Here is a 13,959-nt window from a genome sequence, read left to right as displayed (position 1 = left end):
AACATGGTCTTTATAAGATTTGATTTTGATTTGATTTGGATCTCTTTTAGCCCATTGGCTAATCTTCCAAGAGTCCACATTAAAAACATTTAAGCATACAATAATTCATATTAATACAACACATAATTGTTGACACACACATATCATATACATACATGCATACATACACACATATAACCTACATACATTGGCACATATCCTGTATGGACCTACATATATACACATATTCATCTACATGTGTTCACATATAATACCAATACTCTACAAACCTACTGACAGTGCAATACAATAGTGTGATGATAACTACATTTGAATCTTGAAATCATCTTGAAGTGCTTTCAGCTTTGATGCTGGTTATACTAGGTTTGTTTAAACTTTGGTATTTGGGGAAAGGTAAAAGGTCATCTTAAATGGAAAGGTTGTTGATTTAATAGCGACAACATTCATAATTAGTCTGAAACTGAAATATCAGAGTCATAAGTCAACAAATTGCCCAAGCATTTCAACCATTTGAGGTCTTTGTCATCTTCTTTCCTGTTCCTTATTACCAGAGTTTATGCCACCATTCCTCATTCATCCTTTTTATTTACTGTTTACATTAAGTACGAAGATTTTCCAACACATTATGGATTTCTGTTGTTTCCAATGTCCTGTTTCTGAGGCCTTGAACCCCTACCTGCTCATTGTAAAGTCACTCTGGATTTGATTATCAGCTGACACGTGTGAACAGGTGGTTTATATTTGTGTTTTATGGCTCGGCGAACGCGATATCTCAGGTGAAATCTCAGACACCACTGATTTTGCGGAAACTTGGAGGGATGATGCATCCTCACACTGTGTTTACAAAATGACACTGATTGGCCAAGTAGGGCGCTATAATTAAAAGTCAAAATTTCACACTTTGAAAGGCCCAAACCCCTACACCGCAAGTCTGACTGACACGAAACTTGCAACACAAATACAGCAACTGTATCCTTACAAAGTACACTGACTGGCCTGATGGAGGCGCTATAATTGAAGGTTAAAATTTCAAACTTTGAAATGCCATAACTGCTACACCACCAGTCTGATTTTGCTGGAACTTGGAGGGACGATGTTGTTGCTGATTGGCTCAAGTGCCGCCTGCATCATTTATACTTCTATATAGAGTGCTTTGAGTATAAATTCTCATACATTTTCACCTATATTGAAAACTATGTTCCTCCTTCTATCTTTCTGACCTTCTGCGATTCTTTAAGCTTGAATGGAGGTATTATTTGTATTCAACCTCATGCTATTCTCCCTCCACAAGGGAAAGTAAGCATTGCCTTTACTCCTGCATCGCTCAATTCATCTGTTCCTGGCTGAAGGTCTGTGTGTGGGAGTGCTTGCTATTGTTAATCCATGCTCTCTTTTAACCTGCTTCACACTTGCCTGAATAAAAGGATTGTTGAGCCTTTGTAAAACATGGGCTGTGATCCAACGCTCCGTACTCACACAATTACAATAGTGACTACAGTTCTTTTTAAATATGATCTTAGACACGAGGCATGCTGCCCTGCTGGATGTAGAAACTGAAGATTTTATTATTACAAAGGAAACAATGACTACTCTCTCCCTTTTGGTCTTTTGGGTATACTCAAAATATTTGCAGTCTCGCCCACTGTTGAGTTCAATCTACTGGAGAAAAAAAAAATCTCAAAGCAGTATTGTCAAAAGCCATGTTTTTAACACGACACTGTGTACATCAAATCTCAAAGTCAGTGGCTGAATCCTCAATTACTGACTCGTCAATTATTCAAAGCGTTCCAATATGAGATATACACATTTGAAGAGTGGGTTGAAAGCATAAGTCGGATTTATAATTACAAAATAGTTGATAGCACAAAATCTGAAGGAATTATTGTACTTTCTAAAGGACAGTAGGTAACTTGAGTCCTTAACTCCTAATAGATATTAGAAATACAGCATTTTGGAAAAGAACTCTTGAATTATAGGCTATTATTCCCGGACCTTAGAGTTCAGACACAAGAGATAGGAGTTCATCCCACTTATCAAACTAATTTAGTTCTTTAAACTGTTCTAGGCCAAGAATAGCATATGAGAAATCTTACTTTGCTTGCCATAACCCTTTAAAGATCCACAGCAACTCTTTGACACTTTCTGTAGCAAGCAAGACGTTTTAAAGCTTATTTTTAAATCACTATTAAGGACCGGGTCTTCTATATATTAGAGATGTTGAATGCTGAACTTCAGGTATATATATAAATATATAAATGTATGTATGTTTTTTTTTACAATTTGGATAGATAGCGTTTTGGAAATGCATTCATCTTTTCCGGAGCTCAGCTTTCACCTCATTCCTTCACCAAGATCCAGCAAAATTCATTATTTGCAGATACTTTACATGCTGAAATCACTGGAATAATCTTTGTTTTCCTTTTCTTTCTTTTCTTAGCCTTTAGACTCTGTTCAACATTTACCTTTTTGGCATTTAACCTGCCCCTCTTATCCAGAGTGACTTACAATGCATGAGCAGGTCTGGGTTCAGAGTCTTGCTCTTCCATGGGACTGAAGCCGTGACCTTTGTGTTGCGGGACGGTCTCTCTGACTGCTGGGCCCCCCTGCTGCTACAGACAATTATTTTAAAAAAAGAAAAAAACAAACAACAGACTTTTATTAATAAACATTCAGCAGCAAGTCGCTCTCTGTGAATGTGGAGGCATATGGCAGAGCTACCCAAGCCTACCTGTCACACACACACACACACACACACACACACACACACACACACACACACACACACACTAACATACTCAGACAAGCACATATGGCAAGGCAGTCCAGATGCTCTAAAACCCCCTGGACTGGAACGTACCATTTCAGCCCGCATCCCCAGATTGGACTGGACCACTTCTGCCGAGCCGTGATGAGTTATCAGTTTGAATAATTTGTCATCTCTGTCCAGCATGGGAGGTTGCACACACTCACACACACACACACACACACACACACACACACACACACACACACAGGCGCATGTTCGCGTGTGTTTGAGGGAAGGAGAATTTAGTATGGTTTAATGTAGCAGAGAAAAAAGAGGAGAGCAAAGAGGGAGTTTGGGGGCAGAAGTTGCCTGAGGATTTTGATTCACTGGAGCTTGAACTGTGCTCACACACACTCTCACACAGACACACACTCTCTCACACACACACACACAGGCAACTAACTCACACAAAACTGCTGTGTCACTGGAGAAGAGCAGTAATGTGCTGCAGTACTGCTTCGCTCTGCTGATTTTTTACTGTTTTGATATCCATCAGTAAAAATTTAAAAAGAGCAACACTGGAGCTTCAGTGGCAATAATCTTTGTAGTCTTTATTGCCCCCTTGTGGTCAATGGTCAACTACTTAATTGTCTAAGATTCCTCTTCCCCAACACATCCACACACACACACACACACACACACACTCACACAGTAGAGGCTAGTAAAGGCACACTGAGGTTTGTAGACGGAGTAGTGGCGCCCTGAGGCTCCTCTTGTCTTGTTTGGATTAATTTCACCTCTGACGTCAGAGCCATTCCTCACATTCACAGCCTAGACATCAATGTGTGTATGTGTCTGTGTGTGTGTGTGTGTGTGTGTGTGTGTGTGTGTGTGTGTGTGTGTGTGTGTGACAGAGAGAGAGGTTAGATGTTTGACCGGTTTGGTAACTTGTATCTAACATTTCATACTTTGGGCTATGATCGTGCCTGTTTTTGCAATTTGTTGCATTTCTCCATATCCCTCATACTTTGGCATGGATACACACACACACAGACACAGACACACACACACACACACACACACACACACACACACACTCGATAAAGGCTAATACTCTGTCCAGGAACTGTCTAGCTCTGCATCCTGTGGTACCAGCTGCTGCCCTCCAGGCAAGAGAGGAAAGAGAGAGAGAGAGAGAGAGAGAGAGAGAGACTCATCTCCTTTTCCAGGCTTTCACTTATCATTACTAATAAAAATCAACAGGTATGTGATCTTTATGGTTCATTCAATTGACCTCCATAAACATACAGTATATTTGGATAATGTATGCGCAGAACAGTGTTCAGGTGTGTTTGTTTTGATCTCTCTCTCTCTCTCTCTCTCTCTCTCTCTCTCTCTCACTCTCTCTCTCTCCACTTCTCTTTTCCAGTGTAGGGTGTGTCATTATTCACTCTTCTGTCTCCTCGGGCAGGCTTCACGTTTCAGAAATTTTGATTTCCTGACTGCGCCACGACACACACGTGTCAGACGTACAGATGATGCTCTTGTGTAAGAGGCAGGTGGTTTGTAGAAGAACAAGGCAAAGAGAGAGTAATTAAGGACAGAGAAGAGAAGAGAAGAGAAGAGAAGAGAAGAGAAGAGAAGAGAAGAGAAGAGAAGAGAAGAGAAGAACGATAATATTGAGACAAGTTGTGACAGAAACTTTCATGGTGACATCTTTGGAAGAGTAAGAAGAGATGAATGAGAAGAGGGGAATGATGGAGAGACACAGGCACCGTGTGACCAGAGTGAAGGGGACAAGTCCTCCTCCGTAGGACACACACACACACACACACACACACACACAGACACACACACACACACACACACACAGACTGCGGTTGCCTCTCCACAGCATCAGGTAAGCTTGCAGTAAATCCTGTAAACTGTAAACACTGTTATTCGGATTGTTAATGGATCCTTTCTCATTTCAATGACTTGCTCAGTTTGATCACCTGACATAACAAATCAAGGACTTGATGATAAGCTGAATATGTGAACTATAAAATCTATATAAAAGGTGGTGGATGACACATATTCAAAGAGGTTGCATAACTGTAATCCAACTCAAAAATGAATCTGATTGGGAGAACATCCGTTGAAGAATCTTCACTACATGTAATTTGCTTTGAAAAAGGAAAACACTGGGAAGCAGAGGGGTTTGTAGACGTGGTTTTGGTAAACAGAGTTGAAAGCTAGCAAGGATCTGCGTGACAATAGCAGTCTGGGTTCTGTATAGCCTCCAGGTTTAAACAGGTACTGTATCTCTTTCTGAAATTACCCCCTTACTGAGACTACTGATTGTAGTTTCAAAATGAGATAAGAGATTTTTGTTTTGAATGCTTGATCTGCATTATTACAACTTTTTGTTGATCATTACTTTAGATAAGAAAGTGCGAATACACCTACATCTTAGAAAAAGTTGAAATAAACTGAAATTATCAGCAGTGATGTAGTTTCTCCTTTAAGATATTATGAATTTTGTTACCCAGAAATAGAAGTAGCACTTTATGTAAGATGTCTAGCCTTTACCCTTTAGAGATGGGAGCGGTGATACAGTCATGCCTTTAATATTTCTTATGGGACAAAGGAAATAACTTTTTATCTCGACTTTTTTTTTTTTTTAAACTCTGCTTTCATCTCAAAAGCTCCCAGACAAAGCTATGTCTCCTGCACAAGTTCACCTGAATAATCTGTTTTAATCCATCTGGTATCATAGATTTCAGATAAGTAAAGACTGGGAACTCCAGTGAGTGTGGACCAAATTTTGTGGATCGAATTTTGGTGGCTGGTCTGACTTGTAAACCAAACATACAGTAGATGCATTAAATTTGCATAAATGAGTAGAGATGACATTTTACCGCATAATGTCACCTGTTAAAGTTCATACCACGTACTTCAGCCTGCTAATCCTGTAGTTCAACATTTTTAATCAGGTTCTGGATGAGTCAGACACTCCCTCCATTACAACACAATCACAACACTCCAGCATGTGCATGCATGTTTTTGTTTTTTTTGGTTCTTTCATGTATTTTTGAGCGGTAAAGAACCTGGGTGGCATCTTTTCATTTATGTTGAGGTTGAGGTGAAGGTTCAGGTGAAGTTTAAAAATAGGACCAGATCAGTTGCTAAAGGAACAGTATGTTTGAACGTACAGTGAAAGAAGACAATATCATCTCATAAGTCATTTCTGAGCCAATTTCTCTGTCATATCTGAAGTGTCAGTTGTAGATAGGCTTGTACTCTATGTACATGCATGTGATTTAGCTGGTTGGTTTTACCCACGATGACTTATAATAAGAGCAGTAGAACAAGTGAATAAGTAGAATAAGTGAACATTTGGAAAGTTTTGTTCCGTAAAGACAATGTCCACCAACCAGAAATGTGACACATAGTCTGTTTTTAATATTGAACATAATGGAACTTTTTTTTCCCACATAAAATTAGATGGTATTTGGGATGAAACCCTTCATTTTAATACAATCATCTCAAGTGGCCTGTTTGCAATGAAAGACAAGAGGCAATGAGACCAAAAATCATTTCCACAACAGAAAAAAGGCCCCTTTTTTACACTTTTGTGCTAAAACGCACCCGCTCATGACTCCAATGAACATGTAATTTTATATAAGCAACTTTGGAGATAGAGCGCTTATTGAAATGATACAGCAAAGCCTTTGTTTTGTATCCTGACTCAAAACTCGGAAACAAGTTTGCTTGTTCCAAAGAAGGCTTAGTAGCTATGAAGAGAGAGTGACTGAGACAAAGCTTCACCAAATGTCCTCCTTAAAGGTCACGCTGCAGTGTGTCTGTGGTCCTTCTTAGGGATTCAATTTCAGCTAAGGACAGTAATCGTCCATTTGAAAAGTTTGATTCCAAAATAAAATATATCCATTTTAGAAAAAAATCTTATCAACCAAGCTTCCCTGTATTGTTTTAAAATTGTTGTCAGTTGTGTTGTCATGAGAGTGGGAGACACTTTTTTTTTTTGTGCTAAATCTCATTCTGGAAGGAAACTTCATATTTCAGCTGATATTAATAAAGGAAACACAGTCAGATAGAAACAGATGCTTGCAAAAAAGAAAAAGAGATTAGATCTGATGCTTTGAATTTTCCTTTCTGAAACACAGTCTCATTGCAAGGTGTCATGTCCAGCTTTACATATAATATGTTTGGATCTTAACTACATGGACATGTGCAAATTTTGCAATAATACACCAAGGTGTAAGCAAAACACAGACAGAGACACACAGACACACACACACACAACACCTACCTGTAACTTATGAGGATGTGAATGCAGTGAGGCGTAACCCAATCTGCCGTGACCATCCCTGCCCTGCAGTCAGTCAGCCAGCGTAGACAAAGCCTTAGATACTATTAAATATTCGTCTCACTTTACCAGGAGTAAAAAAGAATTTCTATACGATCCCATAACAGAAACTGAAGGGGAAAATAGTGAGAAACCATGATCATATGCACACCTAGACACGCAACGTTGGATTAACTTCAGACAGGTCTTCTTTGTCATTGACAAACAAAGAGTTATGAAAATTATGTACACAGACAGACAGAGACACAGATAATTATCAGATATATGGAAAGAGGAAGGAGGAAAACAGAGACACATACATACACACACACGCACACACACGCACACAAACACACACACACACACACACACACACACACACAGTTAACAGAACAGGTGCTGGGCAGAGAGTCTAATGAGTCCCAAGTCTGTCATTGTTCTCACTAAAACAGCATGAATGTAAATATTCCCTGATCTACTCAAGACAGCCAGAAAATAGGGGATGGAGTAGTAGTAGAGTAGAGTAGTAGTAGTAGGAAAATAAAAGCCTTAAAATAAAATCTTTCTGAATCCATGTCACCTCGTGTTTCCAGGAGGATGCATGGCCTTTGCCTTGAAGGACAGCGGCGATGGAGCCATCATTTCCTCCCGGTCATCTGGCTGTGGGTGCTGGTGGCCGCTCCACCCACAGGTAGTGAGTGAATCCCGGAGAAAAGAAAGGAGAAAACATTTGCTGATTGATGATTGTTCTAGGGACATAACAATATTTGTTGCATCTGTAAAGGGCTCCCAGGTGGCGTAACACACCCTCTGGCAGCCATATTGGAGGTCCTCAACAGCTAATTGTGTTTCTAAACTTGGCCATTTCAAAAAAACTGAAAAGACCCATTCATTTCTGTGTTGTTTTTGATGGGGAACTGATAATTTCCCCATCTGATCATCAGCTTGTTAGCAGCTAACCATTGTCTTGTAAACTCATCTGATTTACGCACTAGCTAACGAATAGTTGGAGCAAATGCTAATGCTAGTAGTGGTAGCTAGTAGTTGCATGTTTACACTGACATTGGGTGCTTTGCAAAGTTGGCTTGCTGGCTTCTAGCTAGCCAAAAGCCAGCTGTTAGTGTAGGTTAATCATCAAGGAGGAAAACCACATATAACAAAAAACAAGTATGTCATTCATAATAAACTGCGGCCAGATTAGTGCAGGTTATTTTAGGTGGGGCCGTTGTGACAAGTGGTAGCGTCTAGTATCCCATGACTCTATGCACAGTGGGGTTATTTGAATTTGAATTGAGTGTTTACAGTACATCCATATTTCATTCAAGGGTCTATGAGCTATATTTAAATGTTAGAGGAGTCAATTAGAAAAACTATGACCAAAACTGTGTCTGTAATATATAATCCCAAAGTTATGAATGATCATATTTTAGCATAGCCAAGCCAAATGATGAATTCCATCTCTGTAATCAAAAAGTCATTTTCATGCTAGAGTGATACACAGATACCTAGATAGCTAGGCTAGTATGGCTAGTTTGAATTTGGAAGGTCAGCTAGGCTAACTAGCTAAAGTAGATTACTTAGAATGGTTAGACTGCATTTTTTTCAGTTGCAGAGTGCTAGGCTTACCTCCTCTCATACTCCTTAATTGCCTTTTTCACTGGGCTTCAGTCTAACCCTAGTCTGGTCTAACTCAACCAATGAGATTATTTCTGCCTCTGCATTTCTTTCCTCTCTCTCCACCTCCCTCCCCTCAGTCCTTGGTTATTTCCTGGGGGACAGTAAGGCAGTATTAAGCGGCTGTGGGGACCACTGGATCCTGCAGGACAGGGCGGCCATGCCTCTGCTCTTTCAGATGACCGTGTGCATCCACATCCGCGTGGTGGTCCCGGGGTCCTGGGTGGCCTTCTCTTACAGCTCTGCCCGCGCACCCAGGCCTGAGCTGGGGCTGGAGGGAGACGATGGGGCGCTGTACGGGTGGCTGCTGGGGGTCCGACACCGATTTCCTCTCCAGCTGTCCCCAACACACTGGCACAGGGTGTGTCTGAGGAGGGACGTGCGGGGCAACTCCTTCAGCCTAGAGGTAATGCATACTCAGAGGTGGTAGAAGTACACAAATTCCTTACTCAAGTAAAAGTGCAAATACTCATCTAAAAATATACTCTGGTAGAAGTTGAAGTACCATTTCGAATTCTTTACTCAAGTCAAAGTATAAAAGTACAGTCTTAAATTTACTTAAAGTATAACAGTATAACAAGTCCTAAAAAAGGCATTTCTAATGAACTAAACGGGGGTTCTCTGTTACTCAGAAAGAGTCGGCACCTCAAATCACTAACGTTAATTCTAGGACAGCTGAATTCACTAACATTAATTCTCTGCTCTCTTGTTGCTTCTCTCTTCTTCGTGTTGCTTCTCTCTCTGTCCCTTTCCCTCCTTTTTGGTGTCACTTTGATGAACAAGCAGACAATCACATTTGGGTCTTGATCAGCTGCTTCCGGCATTGAAGCTGTCTGATGCGGAAAATTAAAAAAACTAAAAAAAAAAACTAAAAAGTCTTAAGTGAAAGAAAACTACAGTAAGAAAGTATTTTTACTTCATTACTTCCCACCTCTGTGCATACTATCACCAGGTCTACACACAAGTATTTGCAAATCCTATTTATTGTTTGTTTTTTATAGCCCTACTTATCTAGTTAATCCTAGTAGATACCATTTGGGCAAGGTTTGGAATGCAGGACAATACAGTGAGCACCAGAAAGTTTAGACAAGCGCAGAGAAGTATGTGCAGCTTAGTTTAGTATAGTTTTGACTGACAACATGCCTGAATTGTCCTCCACCCTTGCTATTCCAAGCAAATAAAAACAAATGCTGATTATGAATGATTTAGCCAACTGTTTTTACCCTTTATCTTCTTGGCTTTTTCTATTTGTTTGTAAAGCATTTTGTACTGTAATAGTGTTTTAATGAAGTTTATTCATCACTATTTGACCAAAGTCGTCTTTTATACACTGACATACATCACTGACATTTTCAGGCGTCTTGGTGTTATTTGGTGCGAATCCAAGTTTGAACGCCATTGTTCTCACCTGCCCTAACAAACCGAACTAAAGGAGTAAATGCTTTAGAGTTCAAATAAACCACATAAAAAGTTGTGAAATGAGCACGAACTCTGAAACGCAGATTTACATGCTGTGGACACAAATTATGTTCTTCTGCCACAGATTGAATTCTGTGACAATAACACAAATTGGCATTTTCAGCTAAAGGTTGGCTAATGGTTAATTAAGTTTAAGATAAGATAAGATAGCACTTTATTGATCCCCTTGGGGAAATTCAGGATTTAGGCAAGTAAATTTAGGCAAGTAAAACAACTTTGGTTAAGGTTAGGGTTAAGGATATGGTTAGGCAACTAAAACAACTTGGTTATAGGGAAAGGTTTTGGTTTTGGTTAAATCGCTACAATTTAAAATTTCACTCACAGTAGAAATTTCCTTTGTACAAGCTGGGAATTGAGCCCCAGTCGCCGGCATTGAAGGGAAACTCTTCCACCCATCCATCACTCCGACAACACCCTGAGTTTCAACCGTGCTACTTCAATGTGACACTACTTACTGTTTATAGTTATGCCTCCTTCACATAACCGTTTTGTGGTGGGAACACAGAATTTTAACGCTTTACATGCCACCAACACATAATTTGGTGTTAACAAGTTGTGTGCATTTCGTATATTTGTGTGAGATCAGGTTGAAATAAACTCCTCCAAACATACTTGGTGTGAATGCGATGATAAATGTTGCATTTCTCAAGTCCAAGCTACAACAACTGTACAGCTGCAGCAAAATGGCCACTACTCCTTGACTACTTTATGTCCTTCCATAGGAGGTATCACTGCATTACACTGAACAATTGTACTAAGGTAACACTCTCATCCAGAGCAACTTAAACGCTTTCTTGAAGTTCTAGCTGCTTTTATTGAGTGAAATATTAAAATACAAGACGCCATGTTTTTATGGCTGCACCATTACATCAAATGGAAAAAATCTAAATGTTTGTGCATCATTTTATACATGTTTCCCTGTAATTCAGCATGACACATTTGGTATCTTTGGAAACCTTGGGATCTTGACTAGAATTTAAAATAAAGTTTGGTGGGTTTGAGTGAAGCTCGGGTGTGCAATATGCGTTTGTAATGATGGTCCCGCCGGTGGTTTAACAATATGACTGAGCAGGTTTGGTTTCAGTGTCTTGCTCAAGAACACACTAGTGGACACAGTGGTGGATACACTGTCTCTCTGTATCCACTAGGCCACCTACACATGCTGTATGTAATTTTTTCAGGTTGACGGGGAGGTGGTGGCTGAGAGGACGGTCATTGCTCAGGCCATCCCCCCCTCTGGCTCCCTGCGGCTGGGCTGCCGACCTAGAGACCGACCCCCGGGGGCCGCGCTGGCAGAGGTGGAGCTATACCTGTTCCGCATGTGGGCAGACCTGGATGACCATGCCGCCTGCGAGGAAGGCTCTGTGATTGGCTGGGACTCTCAGTTTTGGGGCGTGACCAGTGCCAGGGCCAGACAGAGAGACCCTAACCTTCCGTGTGGTGAGACAAACACGCATAAACTCGTCATTGAATCATAGACAGCTTGATCTTATCTCTAGTAGGTATTTCATATTTGTTTTACCTCTTGTAGATATTCTATATTTCTCTGATCGCTCTGGGCCATTGTGCATGAATGACATTACTAATTACTAACTGCATTGCTAATATAATGCAGGGTGATCTCTCATGTCCTTTCAAATGGATTTCATGATTTCATCAAGGTAATAGACTAACATAATAATAATAGCTATATAGCAATAATAGCTAACTAAAATACTGCATGGCATTAGGTAGGCAGCATAGAAGTCCCCTGATGCGTCTTTCCTGTATTGCTACAGTGGTCACCGCAGCCTATTAGTTCACAAAGTATAAATGATTATTTCAAAATCAAACTTGTATCTCAAGTCCATCAAGTTTGTGTTGCTCCGTGCACAGCAGTGCGCTGGCTTATAAGGTGCTGATGAAAAATTCACAAATGAAGAAGAGGCCAAGAGGCCTATATATATAATATTATTATATAATATTTATTATTATACAAATATTTATGGTAAAGCTTTATTTTCCAGGTCCACAATTTCCTATTAATTTCCTAGAAAGGAACTGTTAATTTCTTAGGAAGTTTCCTGGAAAGAACCATGAAATGATGTTATATAGAAAAAGTAAATAGTCTGCTGGAGTTGATAAGATACTAAAAGAATTTCCTGGAAAGAACTGCAAAACTATAAATCTTTTATGGGAAAAATAATAGGCAGAGATCAATTATCAGAAGTCATTATTCATATAATTATATAATATAGTTATTTGTTGAATTCTTAATTAATTTTAGTTAATTTCTAATTTTCTATAGAACTACTACATCATTTCATGGTTCTTTCCAGGAAACTTCCTAAGAAATTAATAGTTTCTTTCTAGGAAAGTATTAGGAAATTGTGGACCTGGAAAATAAAGCGTTACTGTATTTATTATAAAACATGTAGCAAACTACGCATTTTGCCTGCAGGCCTGGTCAGGTTTGCCAAGTTTGTATCTCTCCAAAGACTGCTCATCAGAACATTTCTTGTGGCTCCTGAGAGCTGGAAAGAGCAAATCTTCCAAATAATTCCTCTCAGGATGGAGCAGTGATAGAGCGGTAGTGTGGAGTTACATGCAGCACATTGCACTAAGACGTGGGACTTCTATGGTGCCTTCATCTGTAATGATTATGTAGAGAGTTGTGCATGTGTTTAGAGCATGTTGGACGGTGAACTTTGCATGTTTTGTGCTTCTTGTAGAACACAGACGGGTGAGACGTTGGGCAAGATACTGGGCACATATCAAACGGATTTTTGGTGTGTTACTGTGTCTATTACACATTTCATGCGTGTGTGTATATGTGTCTGGGGCCTTATGTGTATGTGCATAAGTGTGTGTATGTGTGCATGAGAGAGAGAGGAAGAGGAGACAGAGAAAAAAAGAGAGACGTAATATAGGGAGAGAGAGAGAGAGTGAGAGGTTTGTGTGTAGAGGTACATCACACTATTTTAAGCAAGGAAAAGTCTTAATCACCACATTTACTGTTTCAGTATCTTTATTTGGAGTACCTGGTCGCTTGTACTTAACTCCACGGGATGGTAAGTATTACTTAAACTCTGTTTTCACTCTAACATCAGAAACAATAACTAATGAAACAATATCTACAATCTCCTCAACTACAGTGTTACCTCCTGATTATCACTTGACTTCCCCCTTCCTACTCCTTTACCAGCATTATCTCGCACTACTACTACCTCAAGTCCTGTCATAGCAACGTCTCTCAAGCACACGCTCAGCCAATCACAGGTCACAGGTGAGTGATGATGACAGCAACACTGACATTATTGCCATGGTAACATGAGGATAGAGCATGAAGGTACAACTGGTACAATGTCAGCGATAAAGTCACTTGCACTGCATGAGTTACACTGTAAAAGCTACACTGCATGACCGCCAAAACATTTCCATTTAAAACATTTAAAATTATTTAAGAGCCTGTTCGTTACTGTTTTGTTAGTAGTAGGTTAAACTAGTAATCTTTGATATCCTCATGGCATTTTGGCAACATCTTTGCCGCTAAGCGTGTGTTTCTGCACTGCACTTCCCAGAGATCACCTGTCAATCAAACAGTGTGGGCGGAGCTTGGATTTTCTGTTGATGCAGTTTGAGTTTCTCTTTTCTTTGTCTGTTCAGCCATGGTGGCTATCGCTGCTCATGCTAACTACCCAGTTCGTCTTCTATTTATCCCAAACACATTTCT

General features: G+C 39.9%; 1 protein-coding gene across 1 annotated transcript in view; it reads left to right on the top strand.

Moving 5' to 3' along the window:
* The first annotated feature begins 4,369 nt into the window (after positions 1-4,369).
* The window catches only part of adgrg2a (adhesion G protein-coupled receptor G2a), a 28,110-nt gene continuing 18,520 nt past the window's right edge, over positions 4,370-13,959 (top strand). The window contains exons 1-5 of the mRNA XM_078291530.1: positions 4,370-4,646; positions 7,688-7,785; positions 8,849-9,174; positions 11,429-11,687; positions 13,432-13,512. Of these exons, the coding sequence (XP_078147656.1) occupies positions 7,692-7,785; positions 8,849-9,174; positions 11,429-11,687; positions 13,432-13,512 (760 nt within the window). The 5' untranslated portion in view covers positions 4,370-4,646; positions 7,688-7,691. The remainder of the gene's footprint in view (positions 4,647-7,687; positions 7,786-8,848; positions 9,175-11,428; positions 11,688-13,431; positions 13,513-13,959) is intronic.

This window comes from Centroberyx gerrardi, chromosome 22 (genome assembly GCF_048128805.1).
Source record: "Centroberyx gerrardi isolate f3 chromosome 22, fCenGer3.hap1.cur.20231027, whole genome shotgun sequence".
Taxonomy (NCBI): domain Eukaryota; kingdom Metazoa; phylum Chordata; class Actinopteri; order Beryciformes; family Berycidae; genus Centroberyx; species Centroberyx gerrardi.
The sequence above is the reverse complement of the archived record's forward strand: the minus strand, read 5'-3'. Positions and strand labels throughout refer to the sequence as shown.